Raw genomic sequence first — 19124 nt, forward strand, 5'->3', positions numbered from 1 at the left:
TCTCTTTAAAATACATAAAGTTAATCTTATTTGCAAGAAGGTGAGACATCAACTTTTTTACATGCACATTAAAAAAAATTAAATAAATCTGAAATGGTGGCATTCCAAAGAATCCCAAACAGTACTGTGCAAGGCACAATTTAATGATTACAGCCTTTTTTGCGGGATTTATAATTGCTAAAGTATTTTAATATTTTTTTCCCCAAAAAGCCTGTTCTGGTTACAATAATCTCTTGTGGTTTATATCAACTTATTTTACAGAGAATTAGCTCACTGTGCCTTAAGCAAGCTAGGGAGTGATGACTGGCAGCACCTGCAGGAGCAAGAACTAGATGAAGGTAGCTCATGCCAAACCACCAGCACTGTAATGGTCAGAAGGGATGAGAGATGGCATCACAGAGAGTGATGTATGTGACTTTTTAACTTGACCTACCCACAAGGGTTTGCCACCATTGAGCTGTGAACAGACAGACAGGGTTAGAGTGTTATTCCTCTGACGTACTCCACCTATAGAAAGTGGGAGTGGTTTTAATCCTAATGCACTCTTTGAAGGCAGGTCTCATACAGTTCCAAGCAGACTTGTATGAAATAGCTGAGCATTTTTCCTGAGAAAGCAGAGCAACTTCCACTCTTATTGCTACTAGATATAATGGATAAACCCAGTAGGATAATTATTACAATCACCCAAGTAAGCAAGAAACCTTTGTTTACACATCTCCTTCACATAATTTGGAGTGGCAATTGAAACATCCATCTCTTACTTTCTAGTCAAATACATTAATAGTTTGGCTGCAGGGTATCTACGGGTTTTGCCAACCTCAGCTGTTGAAACTGTTTCATTTTCTGTAAAACATTTGTATGGTAATGGCAAGCAAAGGACACACACAGGAAGAGTCAAAAAGATAAAATAATCTAATTAGAAAATGCAGCCCTTCCTCCCCTCCAGACCTGTTATATACTTTGCATCATTCACTGAAAAATGTAAACAGTTTGGGATTTAAAGACCAAAATTAAGTTTAGAAGCATTACCCTATGACCTTACCCACTTGGTCCATTTCCTCGTTATCCTGACTTCAGCTTCTTTATTTCTCTTTTCCACCCTTCCCCTGACCCACACAGTGCTGCTTTGGGAGAAGGGGCCAGTACAGCAAGGATGAGGTGGCCTTGTTGCTTTCTTCAGTTCTACTTTCAAGATAATCAAACATTGAAGGTTTCAGACTATAGGCAAGGCCCACTTCTGGTGTGAGACTTTCCCAGGACAAGGTGTCTCCATCAGTCAGGCCTGGGAGACCCATAAGGTACTATGCAGCAAGTGCTGTATCAGGCAGCTTGTCTCTAGCAAACACAGGTTGTCCTTGGGTATAAACCTAGGCTGGAATTTAAGATGTACTCATCAGGATTGGACTAATTTAAACTGACTTCAGCTATGTAAAATAGTCATTTCCTTCTCTCCTGGACAACAGCAACAGGCATTTCCAGAAGTCAATTCAATCCAATCTACAATGGTGCCATTCACTCCACTGACTACAACGGCAGCTTACACCTTTAGTTTGCTGAATTTAGGTGAAATACGGCTCAAGCATTGAAGTATGCCTCCAGTCTCCTTTGAGGCACATAAAACCTAATCTGAATAAACCTATCCCTCTGTAACACCACAAAATGGTGTTTCATTGACAACAGCTCCCAGCTGTTACTCTCACAAGATGTGGAAGATCAAGGCAGAACAGGAATTTCAACCTGCCTCTGCCAGACTTCAGCAGAATGCTCACCACTACAGTCTAAACAACTCCACCATCACCTGCCAAACATGAGTGAGCAAGTCAAGTACCTGCCAAAAAAGCCCTGCAAGTAAACCAGGCAAATGACCAACATATGAATCTGGATGGGGTGCAGGTACAACACTCAAGACTGCTTTTATTTTCTCTGCTCAGAAGCAAAGTACAGATTCTTTAAGGAGGCTTACTGGACTAAGAAGATAAGTACAGATCCTAGAGAAACATCTGGGTTCAAGCTGAAAAGGCTTTTACCCTTTTCAGTAAACTGTGTGTCTCAGTTTTGGATTTAGATGTTTCACACACAAACCAGACATAGAAAACTTTTGTAGACCTAGCCCTCAGCACGTAATAGCATCAAAGACACATGCATATTTTGTGTACATAAAGGAGTATTCTTCTACTGTTACAGTGTAGATAGAAGTGGAAATTAAGCTTTAAAACTAGTGTAATCATGAAAATAATTCCTATAAGCTATTGGCACTCCCCATATGTCACACTTTTTCCTATCTAGTTAATGAGTTCTGACAAACACCCCTGCACAAAGACTGTAATCAATCTTACTGTTCATAGTTAATTTACTAACAGCGGCTTTTAATTTCAATGAAGTTTAGTTTACAAACATAAGGAATTCTGAATCAGAGCAGATGCAATTGTTTTACACCAGCATCACAAATTTACCTGCATATTTGATCTGTGGGTATGTTACTCTCCACAACAAGATAATTAATAAGAACAATAAAATCTAATGGACAACACTAATCCCCACAATCCTTGCTTGTTTTGAATACAGTTGAAGTAGCAGCACAATACAGAGAATGCTTATCTTGTAAAAAACACAGAATACCTTCTAAAGAAAAGGAATCATTACTAATCCTGTTTGGACATTGTATAGATAGCAGTCTTTAACAGCTGGAACAGGGAAAGACAGAAAAGAATTTTGTATCAGTTACGACACAGATGGAATTAAATAACCAAAGCATGAAAATTTCAGTGTAAAATACCACAGCTGTACTTTCATGCAAGATTTTAAACTGTGCTGTGTGTCTCTCTCTCCTCAAAAAAGGAAAAAACCGCAAGACCCGTGGGCCCTTTATCAAAACATGTCCACTAATGAAATTTTCATTAGGCAGTACAAAGCTTGCAATATTGCTTGCTTCACTTTGGAGTGTACATAGTAAACAGCCACTTGCACAGCCTCAAAACCCATAAAACAAATGCATGGTGGCCATAATGCTGAAGTAAGAGAATGTAAATAGTTGGTGATCAAATTTCTGGTGGTACAGCAGCAGTCTGAAACAAAATGCAATACTGAAGGTCTGTAACTTGACCATAAGAAGAACAGGTTGTACTCGCAGGCTGTGTTCCACTTAACAGATGGTGTATGCAGATTTTTCTTCCAGACAGGTTTTCCAGGAAGAAAAAAAATTTTTGGTTTCACAGGCAATTGGCCCTACTATTTCGTTTTATAGTATCATTCTCTAGGAGCCTACTGTACACACAAAATAAATGATCAGGCATACAGTCTCTGCCAGTCCTGCAACATGGTTTCTAAGGAAGTTGTCAGACTCCACAACTACACAGAACCATCATCATCTGTTGTTAGAAATATGGTTAGGAAACACTCTGGTTAGAAATGCTCTAGATGACACTTTAAAAAATCTTTTAAGTAGGCCACTAATATCTAAGGCATTGGCTAGCTTAAGACAAAGGCCAGCAACCGGTAGCATCAGTAATGACTGACTGGTTGTTGCATTAAAACACTGATGATCATGTTACATTGCCTTCTGAAGAGCTTGTGGTATTAAGACTGACACCTGTGAGAGTAAGCTCCTACGGGTATAACAGCTGCCTTCTGTGTACAGTGAACTTAATACATATTTACAGCTCCTTTTGCCTTCCACAGTGATTTCCACAAAGCATTTCACTGATACATCTACCAGATAAGATTATTTCTCACACATCTCAGCTTCTAGATGTAACACAAACTTAGCAAAGCAACGTTCAAAGTTGTGTTTATTAGGTCTGTTTTTCTTTGTATATCATGTAACTTTTTTAAAGTTTTGGCACTTTCAATTTACCTTCACACTGCGGAGGTTTAGCCTTGCACCTGAAATATTCCATACATACTTAGCAGATAACCTTGTTACACAAAGTTCTGTAATCCTGTGCACTCTTCTGTATCATTTATTCAAATTTCATCATCTCTTCTTTAGTTTTACAGCAAATAATTTACTGTTCCAGGGTTCTTCTGGCCTCAGAGTTCTCCTATACCTTGAAGATTTTCATAATGCCTCTGAGGAGGGATGCAGCAGTTAACACAGATCACTGTATTAAAGCTCTTACAAGTATCTCTGCAAACACTACCAAGGAACTGTACAACTGGGATCCTGAGGCAATGGTTCCTGATCTTGGTTTCCTATATGCTGTCTTTTCAATCAACTGGCCTGGTTTGCAGCTGCTGGTCATAAATTTACACACCTTACTTAGCAGAGGGAAAGAAGAATCTGCAAGAAGTGTATCAATTGTATTCAGCACATTCCTATCCAGTATCCTATCCATCCTATTTGGCTAGGAGACAAACTGAGGCTTTATTTATAGATTATCTGCCCAGTACGTGGTCTACAGCCCCAGTTTCTTGCATCCCACCAGGAGTCACTTACACCACATTACTGACGCTCCTCAGCAGGGCAGGGAACTACTCTTCTATTACAGTAATTTAAAATATGTACACACTGCACAGCCACTCTTTTACATACACACATATACTTACTGGTATACTGATGAACCACATCTAAAACATTTTGCAAAGACTGACACATTGTGGGGTTTCAAAGCATTAAAAAAAATATAAATCTGTAGCCTTCTATAACACAGACAGCTGGAGGACCTGTGGAGGAAAAAAATTGTTCCCTCTAAGTTTAAGCTCTCTCCAGAGACCATTCACTAGCTTCACAATATTCACATTTTACGTTAACTAAAGCTCTCTTGCAAAAACCCACAAGTTAATTCAGTTTAAAAAAATGTGTTAAACCAAGTCATATTTAGAGAGAGTAATGAGTATTTTATGTGTAATACATAGTTACTCAGATACACACTTAAATATTTAATATGTAAAAAATAAAGTGCCTTCTATCAGATCCCAATGCAGGGATATTATAGAACATTTCAACAACTGTAAAACAAATAGATACACAGAATACTGAATCAAACATACATGAAAACAGCTAACACAATATGTACAGTCTGGTGGATGCCCCAAAACAAAATATCCCCTCATATACATGGTATATACATATATATTCATCTTTACTCAATATATAAGACAATATATATTTCAAAATTTTGACAAGAGTCCAAAAAAAAACCCAAACCCCTAACAATATACAACAAGGCTCAACCACATAAGTCCAAGACTAACAAAGAATTTGCTATTCCTGCCTACACCACCACCTCCACTCCTGGGAAAGATATGCCACTGTTCTTTGCTGGGGTGCAGTGCCTCTACATCCTGCAAGGCACTGTGAGCAGCAGCTGTGAAGTTGGCATCACCAGTGGTGAGTAGATCAAATATACACGAATAAAAATAGATGTCCTTCACAAGCATCTTCTCATGGCACTTGGTGGTGGCTGTTTCCAGTGTGTACCCTGGTCGGGGATGAGCAGCAGCACCCTGAGGAAGCAGCTTTCCCATCACGGGCAATGGCAAGTGGCCACTTTGATCAATACGTTCACTGGAAGGGCAGCCGTTCACGCACAGCTGCAGATCCTGGCTTTCCTCGTAGGCCATGACCAACTCCTGGGGCATGCGAACGGCAAGGGTCAGGTAGTGCCCAAGCTGGCGGATGTACACTGTGGTACCAATATACCTGGCGTACATCTCAATGTATCTGCCACTGACTTTCTCCACTATTTGCAAGCTCCTGCTATTTCCATCTCCTCCACTAGTTGTACCATCAACAAAAGCTGCAGGCAAGTCATCAGCCACTGCTTGATATACTTTCTGATCTGTACAGTCTTGGTATGATTTGAAGATAATAGTTATCTGGGGAGGAGGGGAAAAAAAAGCAAAGTTAGTGGAAAGAAATCATCATCTCAATCCCACTTCCATTTTGCAACTGAATATATCTAGAATTTCCCACTACCTCAAAACTATACAGTTGTCCACAACTCATACCTAGGGAAAACAGCCTGTACACATGCTGAAAGCAGTATTTTACCAGACGACAGATGTTAAATTTGTTTTTATGTTGACCTGGAAGCAAGACTATTAGAATGTGGCCACAGCCTTGAGGTCAGGAAAGGTATTATATTTAATTAGGCATCACAACCTCCTGCCTGACAGTTTCTTAAAACTTTGGAATGCATCCTGCAGCAACAAGAGGGGCATAGGTGCCTAGTAATTTCCTAAGTGCTGGCCACTATGGCAAAACCAGAATGAGACCACGCAAAAGCAGAGAAAGGTATAATCAGGACCACGAAGAACTAGTCAAATTATGGCTTAGGTGTCGGGGTTTGACCCTGACTAAACGCCAGGCACCTCATCTCTCTCTCTCTTGCTACAGAAAAAAACTGTAAAAATACACACCAATCTCGTGAGTCAAATGAGATAGGACACTGGTAGGAGGATGCACTGAAGAAAAAAAGAGGGCAAACAGGCTCCAACTTGAAGTTGCAAAAAGTGATTTAATTACCTAACAGAGTTGGAGGATAAAATGCAAGGCAAAAATAAACTTTTCATACATTATTTTGTTCACTCCCCCCCTCCCTCTTACGAACCCATTTTTATTCACCCCCTTTCCTCTTTTTAACCAACAAGCTCGGGTAGGGGGCAGGGTGCAGGGTATTTACTCAGTCCACAGAGCAGGTCCATAAATCTATTCATCACCACAATTCTTCTTCTACTACAAATACTCTTCATCTCTACTTATTTCTCTCTCTCCCTCTCTCTCTCTCTCCAGTTTTTTTGCTCTCACCCCCAGCCTCTTAAGAAGTAGTCTCTCTGCTCACCTCCCTTCCCTCTTTCCAAACCGGCAACACAGACAGGGGGCAGGGTAAGAGGTTCTCTGGTCAGTCCAATCAGGAAAAGAGGTTCTCTACTTAGCCATGGGGTCCCTCCCATGAGAGACAGTCCTCTGGGAACTTCTTTGGCGTGGGCCCAATCTCACAAGCAACATCCCACCCAAATTCAGCTGCAACATGAGTCTCTTTGTCCATAGGGTGCTGTGCAGACTCTCCCAAGCTGAGGCCAGGCTGCTTCCATGCCAGGAGCAAAGCCTTTGCAGTTTTAACTCTTTGATGAGACTCTCACTGGTTCACAGTTTTTTTCCAGACATCCACCCGCTCTTCTGGTGTGGGCTGTGGGTGAATTTCTGCACTCCTGTGGACTCCATGGGCTGCAGGAGGAACCTTCTGCTCCCCCATGGCCTTCCCCACAGCTAGCAGAGGGTTTTCAGCTCTGGCCCTGGAGCACCTCCTCCCCCACCTTCTTCACTGACCTTGGCGTCTCCATGCTGCTCTCCCTTCACATATTTTTACCTCCTCCTCCTCTAACTACAAAGAAGTGGGTACCTACTTTGTTTTGATTTCTTAAATATGTATTCACAGAGGTGTAACCAGCACCTCCAATTGGCCCAAACTTGGCCAGCAGCATGTCCATCACTCCCAGAGCCATCAGAGATTGGCTCTGCTGGACTTGATGTAAAAACTTCCAGAACTTTCACTCAGGACACATGGAGCCATCTTTGTGCCACTCCCCACCCCTCAGACACCTCCCCAGGCCTACCACAACAGCTTCTGAGGGGTCCAAATTTCTCCTAGATGTTAAAAAATACTTTACTGATGTTTTGGGAAAATCAAAACCACCACATTAGGGCTACTAGATCCACTAGTCCTAGGAACTGTGAGATTTGACACTTTGAGTCCTCTGGTGCTGGAAAATGTGCCCACAGAGAAACAAAGCAGGACTGAAAGATACTCAAAGATGTGCCTTTGAAGAGTGACTCCCAATACCAAAATCAGTAGCATAAAGCAATCAGTAACTTTTTTTTAATATTAGAACTAGCCTTTTAAACCTTTCTACTTACTGGAATAAGTCACAACAAAAGAAAAAGCAAGTCCTCCAGTTTTACTTGAAGGGAATAACTACTTGGCAGACCAAGTAGATTGGAGTGTTTCTATCAAATTAGTTACAGTCTATGATTTAAGCAGTCTTCTAAGAAAGTCAGATTACTCCAAAATGTATCAGAAAATATTTTTAAATTAATGTTACACTTAAAATCTGCTCCACAGCAACCTCACATTTTAGTTTCAGTTTACCATCACACTTCTGCATAAAAACTTTTATTTCTGCCCCTCTGTTTTAAAGTAAGAGCCAGAGGATGAATCAAGAGCCAATTACAAACAATCTGAATAAAACCTCTGCCCTCATTAGCCTCACCTCTCCATATCACTTGTATAATGCAAGTCTTTCCTCCTCTCTCCTCCCATTGCAACAATTTCATCCTTGGAGTACACAGACATACCCTAAAGAGTATTACATTTATTTTCAATATTTAGTTTATCCCAGATGGTTGATACTTTGTCAGTGTTCGTCTCACAATACAGACAGTGCTTACTAATTTGACTTCATATGTTCTCACTAGTGCTGACTGGAGTTTTCCAATGTTTTTTTCTTGTATTAATCAATTACACAGCTTGAGTTGTAACAGCTCTTGAAACCTTCTGTAGTCAAGCCATTTGCTAAACTGATGCCTGTGGACCATAGCTAGGCTGGAAAGCCTATGCCCAAAATCCAGAAAATGGTGAAGTGCCCTGGTTGCTGTAAAGATCACCTCACAGCTTTGTGCTTAGTAAAGCAAGCTCAGCAACCTACAGAAGAGAAACTTGAGGTCTCTCAAGTGATTAGTATTTCTTTGTATAATCCAGGCCATCACGCAGTAAATCAGGCCTTCTACTTTGTGTAACATAGTTCTGATGAAACCAATTTCTATCTCAGCCTGCTCAGACAAAGAAGCACGGCTATTTCCTTGAGCGCATTTGTGCTGCTCTGCAAGGAAAGAACTATTTTCACATCTACAGAAGTAAAGCTCTAAGTTTCCTTAGCACCTGAATGAGCCTGGAGTCAAAAGGAGTTCATTGTTTTAGTGAGACACAGAACTGGCTGCTTCATAAAACATTTAAGCAAGGCACCTGGCAAAATTTACCAGGAAGCAGCCACAAAACTGCTCACTCCAGAACTCCCTCATTTGCAAAAATGAAATGCACACAATTTCAGAACACAGAGAACGAACAAGAAGCCTTCACCCTAATGTAAGATTAGCAGCAACCCTGGATGGTGAATGAGAGCTTAAGGACTATTAAATGAATAAAGGCCTCTGTGTATGTCGCAAGGACACTCCAAACAGAGAACCAACAGAGACCATTAAAATTTTCCATTAAACTTTTATTTAAACACTGCAGTTCTGTTGTCTGTCATGTGACATCCATCTAATCCATAGGCCAGAACAGTAAAACCAGAGTGCTGCATGGGTTTTGCCTTATCACACACTCCTACCTCAATACTGTGCCCTGCTACTGACCAATCCTCCAGAGCCTGTTGCAAAGGGAGATGAAGCAAAATTTTATTGCACAGATTTCTCTCTTCAAATTCTCAAGATAACAGCATTAAAAAGTGACAATGTTTATTTTAAACAAACTTAACATGTCTTATACATGTCTATGTACCTACAGTAATTTTACACTTTGTCTGGGTCCCAAGAACACCTTCACAAAGCCGCTTAATGCAGTACTTTTTGCAGACTAGAGATTAGCTGCCCTTTCTAAACTTAGGACGGAAAAATCCAAACGCCAGAATCTTCAGATTAAGAAAGATTTTTGAAACTGTCGATGTATCAGCGTTGTTCTTTGGGCATATACAGAGCTCTTTTGTAGTGAGGAACCCTGAAAGATGAAAATAATGGTTTCCAGAGGCTTATCTGAAGGTAAAATAAACAAACATCAGCTATGGTAAGATTACTAAAACAAAACAAATCCCACACATACAATTTTCACATTTCATTTTGGACTTCATCCTCCCCTCCTACTGATGAGGATACTGATCACAAAGCTTTATTAAACAGCACTGCACATGCAAAACCTTTCAAAGACGGTGTCACAGAGCTGTAAAACTGAAGTTTGTAGGAGACCTTAATCTATTTGTAGAAAGTACCTGGTTTGTGTGCCTTAAACAAAAACATTTTCAGCTCTTGAGTTCTTGTGTTTGTGTTCCCTAGTACCACAACACAATTACAATAATGAAGGTATCACAATACGCTGTTATTTTACTATGCATTTCATAGAATCCTAGAATTGTTCAGGTTGAAAAAGACCTCTAACATCATAAACTTCAACCATTATTGTAACACTGCCAAGCCTGGGGAGGAGTGAGCGAGAAAGTGCCCAATGGAAAAGGACCTAGGAATGCTGGTTGACAGCCAGCTGAACTCAAGTCAGCATGAGTCCAGGGGGCCAAGAAAGCCAATGGCATCCTGGCTTGGGTCAGCAATAGTGTGGCCAGCAGCACCAGGGCAGTGACCACCCCCTGTACTCAGGACTGGTGAGGTCACATTTTGAATTTTGTGTTGTTTTGGGTCCCTCACAACCAGAAAGAGACTGAGGTGCTGGAGTGAGTCCAGAGGAGGAAAACAGTGCTGGGAATGGTCTGAAGCACAAGTCTGATGAAGCGAGACTGAGAGAGCTGGGGGTGTTCAGCCTGGAGAAAAGGAAGCTCAAGGGAGATCTCATTGCTCTCTACAACTTGGTTGGAGAGGAGATTTGTAGTCAGGTGGGAGCCAGTCTCTCCTCCCAAGCAGCAAGTGATAGGATGAGAGGAAATGGCCTTAAGATGCTCTGAGGAGATTCAGATTGGATATTAGAGAAAATTTATTCACTGAAAGAGTTGCATTGGAGCAGGCTTCCCAGCCACTTGAGTCATCATCCCCAAAAATATTTCTGCGGCATGTAGACATGGCACTTAGGGGCCCGGTTAGTAGTGGAATTGACAGTTTGCAACTGGACTTAATGCTCTTAAAGGTATTTTCCAACCCAAATGATTCTATTACAACCTCAAACAAAACTGTAGTATAAGCTACTTCTGCAAAATAAAGACAAATTCATCCCTGCCTTCAGCAAAAAGTCCATAAAGATGAAAAGAATAATGACATGTGACCATTACGTGATCCTTCTATTTATTAAAACATTTGTCTTCCAGTTACCTTTCAGTTATTTTTCTACTACACTGTGCTCACTCTACAATGATTTCCTGCAAAAATTGAAACTGTGCTACAAAAGAAGTATTTTAGGTGTTTTGCCTCTGGGAAAAATTACTTTTATCCCCAAAATTTCCTTACCCTTCTGACAGCACCAATTCCCAGGCACTATCCAAGGTTTATACCCAATAAATTACTATAGTAAAAAGTTCTGTAGTTCTTTCCTTCTCTGTGTCTTTAAATTCACTCTCTCACCTTCAAGCTATCTACTATAAAACACCTGGACAGGAAAACCTCCATTAATGCAAACAAGACGGAAAGCTTTCCATTGGCAAGCTCAAGCATCTCTGTCTCATTTGCCATTCAGGCGTAACTACTGTAGTGATATCCAGGACACTGGTCATAGTGATAAAAGGCAATAAAGACTTTGTACCCCTCCTCATAAAGCACAGAATAAATAAAATTTTTAAAAACCCAACCTTCTATTTAATGCACTCTACAATATCCTTCCTACCTGCTCCCTGTAATGGATATTTATCCCCAGGGAATTGCAAAACCACTTCCAAGACAGGGAAGCCCTTTACCTTCACCTAGAGCTAGAGAAATCAAACATAAATTAATGCCAGTGGCCTGCTCAAAACCCGTACCAGAAGACTTTCAGAAAGAAAAAAAGGAGAGCTTGAACTCAGTTTCCCAGTTACTTGGTGATGATCCTTCTTCTCCATCTGAAAGGTCCTAGAATCCTATGCCAAGGGGCATAAGAATATCAGGCAAGCTCAAAAAAAATTGAATTTAAAGTTTCAGCTAGACCACAGAACATGCAACAGCTTTGTTCGTGGTTAAAAACAGATGTCACTATGGATAACACAAATATGCAAAACACCTACAAACAAATTGCCAAGAGGATTTTTGTGAATAAGTACACAACTCTCACAAGACATGCTCTTCCAAGTAAGGATTTTCAAGGAAACATTTTCCTGCTTTTCATACTTTCATGCCAGATGTGCAGTGTGGGGTAGGGGAGGAATAACATGCTTTTATTCCTCATATTCTTACTGGACATGTCCTCCTGACATTGTCTTGCCCTTTAGGAACTCACTGGATAATCCTCACACTGCTGAGGTTCCACAGTCTCAAGTTTTGGAGAAAAAAGAAAACACATAATGTTGCCTTTATTACCAACTCACTCAAAGATTAGCATGCCAGAAAGCTAGGATAAAAGTGAAAGTACTAACTCCCTAAAAGGGCAAGTCATGGTTTGCACCTTTCAAAAGGACAGTAGGGTGAGGATTCAACATTCTGCCTCTGTGGCTTCTTAAACTATTTCCTGTAACAAATGCATTCAGGAAAAACTAAATCTTCTACCCTTACTGTCCTTCCTTTCATTAGGCCTGCTTTAGAGCAGACTAATTAGGTCAGCATTTGCTTTGGCTTCTGCACAATTAAAGTTTAACATATACCTTTGCTTTTATTTCCCAATAAAACATCTATTTCAAATGCCTGCAATAAAAAAAAACCAGCCAGACTAACAAAGGGTAACATTCCAAAAACTTTTCTTATGGAGAAGGTAGACCTATTGGCATGCTCTCAGCTAGCAATTACACTATGTAGATAAATGCCACTGAAGTGTAGCTCTTTAAAAGTCCCTTAAGCTACCCTGCGGCCAAAATCAGTTAAGTACATCCAGCAGCAGATAGTCAACCACAGTCAAAATGGAATACTTGCAGAGGAAGATGTTACAGGAACGAAATCAGCAGTGATAGTGTAGCTTAACAAGCCTTCTCTATTTCATTTATAGTAGCCTGCTCCTATTGGAAGCTTCTGCACACTTGGCTGTACTTGGACAATGACAGAGACTACTACAAAAGAGGAAAAAAAAAATTACCCAAGTCAAAGAAAAATACAAAAAAAGCCCTATTGAGAACAAAAAGACAGAAGGCACACCTTTTAAAACTCTACTTTCCCTCAGTATGTGCAGACATTTATTGCTGGTGTTCTACTCTTGGTTATCCCTTTGAGAATCCATGTACCAGCATAACATGCTACCACAGTCAATCATTTCCAGAATGTAGATTACGTTAAGATCACTAATCTACTACAATCACATCCTAGCCATCCACACAATTTATACACAAGAGTCTCAACTTTTTCCTCTACTACTATCAAGTACAAGGAAATAAAGAAAATTCTGCAAGAGTTTAGCAAAACTGAGGATAAAAGCTTACTGCAGATTACAAAATGCAGCTTTTTCTTCTACTTACTTAGGAGTCTTTAGAAAAAGCCACTGGAGTAGACTGCAAGGGACATAAGTCTCTTTTGCAAAGCTTACTTATGTTAGCCTCATTGCCTTATTTTATACACCTTCAGAACTCATTCACAATGCAGACTGTTTTTGAAACAGACACAAGTCAAGAAAATGTAATTCTGAGTTTCAGTCCAAGCTCTGTTCACTAATATAAGCATTGCCATCAGTTAATACTCCAGAATCCAGCACAAATTTAATAGTAAAATTGATTTCCCCATATTAATATTACTGCCTAGACAACTCCACAGAAGATGTGACTCTAACCTACTGTGACAGACAACTCCTGCTTCTAACCCCCATAATAAAAAAAATTTTTTTTTAGGCTTAACAACGCAGTGAAAATTCTTCGATGTAGATGTCTCAAAGCTGTGTACATACAGCCTGACACACTTGACAATACATGAGCTACACTACCACAAGTTTAATAAAAGCCCTTTCCCTCTAAAAGGGATATGTGTCATCACATATACATGTACACATCATATATACATCAGTTTAAAATGCACGCTACATAACTGATGCACACACTTGTTACCTGCATTCAGCAGGAAGACGACCCTTCTTAAGTTAAGGAAATGGCATTAGTTGTCAAATACTAGTGCATGCATTCCTACTCTAGACACCTCAAGTACCTGAGAGGACTGCAATCTTAGGTCTTGCCTGTCTCAACAAGGGTTTGATATTCTGGGCACAATTCTAAGGTCATTGCTTGTTTAGTAAAGCCAAGGTACTAAGACCTTCTCACAACCACTTAGCTTGCTACTTCTTAATTCTCTGAAGTTCTCTCTCTTGTTTCTGCTCTGAACTATCAGTATTTTGACAACTTGTTTTTTGTGCCACTCAGTATTATTTGTTTTCTGCTACAGCTATGCAGTTCAGAACATTAAGGAAAAGCAGAGACATGCATTCATTACTTCTTTAAGTTCCTTTCCAACCCAAAACATTATACAATTTTTTTAATTCCTGATTATTGCAGAGGCAGTCACAGACACACAATAATCTAATAACTGTTTTAAAGCTACATCAGTATCCTTACAGGCTTGTGTCGTAATACACACAGGTTTTCTTGTCATGAGCAGGAGCAGAGGGAAGAAAAGAACCTGTTTTAAGTTTTGTTTGATGCTCAGAAAATAAGAGACTAAGAACTTATACTTTTTTATACTACTGCATAGAAGATTCTCAAGCTGCTACCATTATTCACTGTTAAGGGTTAAATTACTTACTTAACTGTCTTGGCCTTTTACTTCTCCGTGCATGTACATTGCAGAAAAAAAAAATCTGTACCTTATTTGTAGCAGTAGCACTGGATCCTGGAACCACAGGCACATTGGTCACTTGTACTGATAAGTAGTTATTGTCTATGAGGGGCCAAGCACCTTCCACTTTGCATGTCTGGAAGTGATCCTTAAAAGTTCTCAGATGAGGATCCCCAAACAAGCCACAAAATAGGTAAGTAAGAGGAGCAGTCTCCTCTCCTCCCTGATGTTCTCTTGCTTCTGTGTGGCCACTGTAATTGCAAGGATCATGGGTCATTTCAGGGTTGGTGGAGGATGTGGGTCCATCTTTGGTACAGTTTCTCTGAGTCATGAGGTCACTGATCCCAAGCACTGCAGAATGGTAGACTAGGTTTCCACGGCATACTTTGGAATTGCGATAGGTACACGCAGAGTATGCCCGCAGGGCCTTGCAGAACTCCAAATCAAAGTCCTGAAGAGCTGCGTTCAGATGTGAAGTGAAGGATACAAAATCAGTGGTGCACTTCTGGATTCCACAAGATGTGTGCAGCTGGCAGTCACCTAAGCATGAAAGAGACAGAAGAAAGATATAAAGCAAACCTCTTGGGTAGCAATACCCCTTTCCACTCCCACAAGTACCATAAAAAACCACTAAGAAACTTGAAGTGCTCACCCATTAGGGAAACACTGCATATTAGAAAGAGGCTGTGAAACAGAAAGATAGCTATGGAGAATATCTCAGAGGCTGACAGGACTCACAATGTCTTAATCCATTACTTCATATTGTCTCAAGGAAAATTAAGAACACCAGGTCCTGTCAAGTACAAGTGAAACACTTCTTTTCAGATACCAAGATGATGATGCAATTCTGTGTTTAACTAAACCACTTAGTCAATAAGAAGTCTCCATTTAGTCTTTCAGTGCTTTACACAAGTTACAGAAATTTTATACAGCATTCTGCCCCTCAGAAGAATGTGGTAAAGGCAGCAAAATGATACATGTTTAGACAAAAATAAGACTGAATAAAGCAAAAATCCAAGTTCCCTTCTAGAAACCAGGGCAGGGGAAGGATTTTTTTGGGACTCACGCATGAAAAAACCCAGTTGTGTGAAGTACTTTCAGCTGAAGTGTCTGTACATTGCAGCAGCTGTACCTCTTACAACATAATTCAGTATTAATGCAAGTGGGAGAGAAACCCTCTCCCCACAAAAGCCTGAAGTACCTATCAGATGTACATGACAGCTACAAAGTTCAGTTCAAATGAGCAAATCAGTTAGACCTTATCTGATGACCTGATTTCCATAAAAAAGCACAATTAACATCCTAGCAAGCAAAGTGGAGTTCTACAGTTCTGTCCCCCACAGTTCTCACAGTTATGATATAAAATTCTTCCAGATTCTCACGACAGTTAAAAATTGCTTTCTGAAGATAACTTTTACCCAAGAACTTACCAGGAGCAGAAATTAAATGAACAAGACTGTACACACACTAAGGAAAACAAAGGCACATTTCACTTGGGTTAAAACCAGAAGGACCCTAGGAGAAATCACATTCTTTGCCATCCAAAGAGTAAATGGGCCTTCACCAAGAATATGTGCATGACTTCATGCGACAGCTGTGCAAGCATGCAAAACTATCTACTAAAAACATGCCGCTTCTGTTACTTTTGTGACCTATAAAATTAATCCGTGCAAACATGAATCTGTAATTTCAGATGTCATAAAGCAGTTTTTGAACACCACAAAAATGACTACAAAGATAAACCAAAGAGTGAAAAGAAAGAGAAAATGTAATATATCCAAGAGAATCTCCTGAGCTGTGAGAAGTGGAAAATAGACTAAATAACATAATTTTTCATTTTTAAACAGCTGTTTTCTGCAATGCACAAAGCCATGAGAGGATATCAGCAATTTCTTTTCCTGTCCCTTAGCTGACCCTCCTGAGTCAGTACTCACTGACTTACTCCGAATATCCAAACCATAAATGTATAAGGGCAATCTGTTTTGCCAGTGATGCATAGCTAACACAAATGTCCTATCAAAATCCCAAGATAACAGAGAGCAGAATGAGGAATTCTTCACCTACAGCTAAGCATGACCACGAACTGCGTAAGAAAGCTAAAAGTTTCCCTGTGCAAGCCATACAGTCCTCTGCAAAATAAAGAAAAAAACCCCAACTAACAACAATCTGTGTTTTCAGATACATAAAAAAGACCCACGCCAAGCAAAATGACAGAGGCAACACAACACTGGGCTTAGAGCCAGACTTTCAAAGCATCAAAATTTTATTTCCCATCATTTGTATTCGTGGTATTAATCACAGGTCAACCAGGCTAGCTGAGCAAGTGTGTCAAGTTATCAAACAGTCGAACAAATGACAGAATCACAGGATTTTTAGGGCTGGAAGGGACCTCTAGGTATCATCTAGTCCAACACTCCTGCCAATGCAGGGTCACCTGGAGCAGGTGACACAGAAACGTGTCCCAGGTGGGGTTTGAATGTCTTGAGAAAGGGAGACTCCATGGCATTCCTGGGCATCAGTGCTCTACCATCCTCGATACAAAGAAGTTCTTCTTATGTTAAGGTGGAACTTTTTACGTTTTTAGTTAATAGCCATTGCACAGCCTCTTCCTGGCGCTGGGCACCACCGAAAGATCCTGGCACCATCCTTTCGGATAGATATTTATCCGCATTAACGAGAACCCCTCTCAGCCTCCTCCTCTCTGGACTACACACGCCCATCTCGCGAATCTCTCCTCATGAAAGGTTCTAGCTGAAGGCAAAGCACCCGCCAGCTCCTCGAGTGTGTGGGCACCCGGCTGCACTCCCGTCCCTCTCAGCCCCGCTCCCCTGGTACCTGCGCCCAGCAGCAGCAGCCCCAGAGCAGCGAGCAGCAGCCGGAGGGAGGCCGGCGGTGGCTCAGCCCCGGCGGCGCGGAAGGGCGCGGCGCTCCCCATGTCCAGCCATGCAGGTTTCTGGGCCGGCGGCAGGACGGCGCCGCGGCATGAGGCGGCGGCGGCGCGGGCGGGCGACCTTCTCCACAGTGCTTCTCCCTTCGCCTCCTCCTCTTCCTCCTACTCCTCGGTGCTTCCAGCGCCTCCTCTTGCTCCACAGCCCCGGCCACAGAAAGTGACGCGGAGCGGCACGCACAAAGACACGGACCGACTACAGGCCGACTGCGCCTGCGTCTGCGACAGCGACTGCGACCGCGACGGCGCTGAGCCCGCCCCGCCCCGCCCCGCCCGCCGCGCCACCTCCTATTGGCTGCCCGGGCTGTCCGTCAGGGACGCCGCACTCCCCCTGGCGGCTACGACTCGCCCGCCACCAGCGCCGCGCCGCCTTGCGTCACTGGGGCTGAGTGCGCCCGCCCAGCAAGCCACGCCCCCTGCGGTGGGAGGGGCCTGCGGTGGCTGCGAGGGGGCGCTGTCGGGCCAGGGAAGGGAAGAGCAGGCGCAGGGAAGGGATGGGGCGGGCCGCGCCATTGGGAAAGGAAACACCGCCGGGACACGGCAGGGGTACCTCCGGAATGTGACGAGAGAGACCTGAGGTGTAAACAGGGGACACCGCCGTGACAGGGCAGGTGGCAACCCCGGTGCACCAGCGGAAACAGGGCAGGAGGCATTGGTGGGATGAGCGGGTGGCAGTACAGGGACAGGGTGGCTGACAAAACACCGGGACGGGGCAGGGGACATCGCCGGGCGAGAATTAGGAAAAGGATCTGCAAGAGAAAATCAGTTCCGTCGTGTCAAGTTATTTTTTGAGCATCCAAGGGCAAACTTCCCGTTGAATTTATCATTAAGAAGCTAACGGGAGAAACTTACAGCACAACTCAGCTGTAAGTCAAAATACTCCTTTCAGGCTCTTTGTATTTCCAGTCCATTTCTCCTTGCTAGCAAACGCATTTCATGCTTCTAAGATTGGACCGGCTGAGGCCAATTGAGTGAGGCTCGACAGGACCGAGTTGTGGGTCCTGCCCTTGGGTCACAACAGTCCCCTGCAGTACGACAGGCTGGGGCAGTGGCTGGAAAGCTTCCTGAGGAAAAGGGCCTGGGGGTTCTGGCTGGCAGCAGCTGAACATGAGGCCGCATGAGCCCAGGGGGCCAAGAAAGCCAATGGCAACCTGGCTTGGGTCAGCAATAGTGTGGCCAGCAGCACCAGGGCAGTGACCACCCCCTGTACGCAAGACTGGTGAGGTCGCATTTTGAATTTTGTGTTTGGTTTTGGTTCCTGGTTCTGGTTTTGGTTTCTGCTTCACTCACAACTAGGAAGAGACTGAGGTGCTGGAGTGAGTCCAGAGGAGGAAAACAGTGCTGGGAATGGTCTGAAGCACAAGTCTGATGAAGAGAGACTGAGAGAGCTGGGGGTGTTCAGCGTGGAGAAAAGGAAGCTCAAGGGAGATCACATTGCTCTCTACAACTTGGTTGGAGAGGAGGTTGTAGCCAGGTGGGGATTGGTCTCCTTCCATGTCTCAGATGAGAGGACAACCAAAAATGGCTTTAAGTTGCACCAAAGGACTAGCCTTGGTGATTCTGTGGAATGGTTCTTCAGGAAGAGTGTGGTCAATA

General features: G+C 42.3%; 2 protein-coding genes across 2 annotated transcripts in view; one reads left to right on the forward strand and one right to left on the reverse strand.

The window, feature by feature from the left end:
• The window catches only part of LOC146424381 (uncharacterized), a 231435-nt gene that overhangs the window by 171389 nt on the left and 40922 nt on the right, over positions 1-19124 (forward strand). The window lies entirely within an intron of this gene.
• Positions 600-17733, reverse strand: RGMB (repulsive guidance molecule BMP co-receptor b). Its single transcript, XM_085043377.1, has 3 exons — positions 17417-17733; positions 14610-15121; positions 600-5817 (listed from the first exon to the last, which is right to left on the reverse strand). The coding sequence occupies exons 1-3, from the start codon at positions 17514-17516 to the stop codon at positions 5149-5151; spliced, it is 1281 nt and encodes a 426-aa protein (XP_084899503.1). The 5' UTR covers positions 17517-17733; the 3' UTR covers positions 600-5148.

This window comes from Lichenostomus cassidix, chromosome Z (genome assembly GCF_008360975.1).
Source record: "Lichenostomus cassidix isolate B80296 chromosome Z, HeHo_3.0, whole genome shotgun sequence".
NCBI lineage: Eukaryota > Metazoa > Chordata > Aves > Passeriformes > Meliphagidae > Lichenostomus > Lichenostomus cassidix.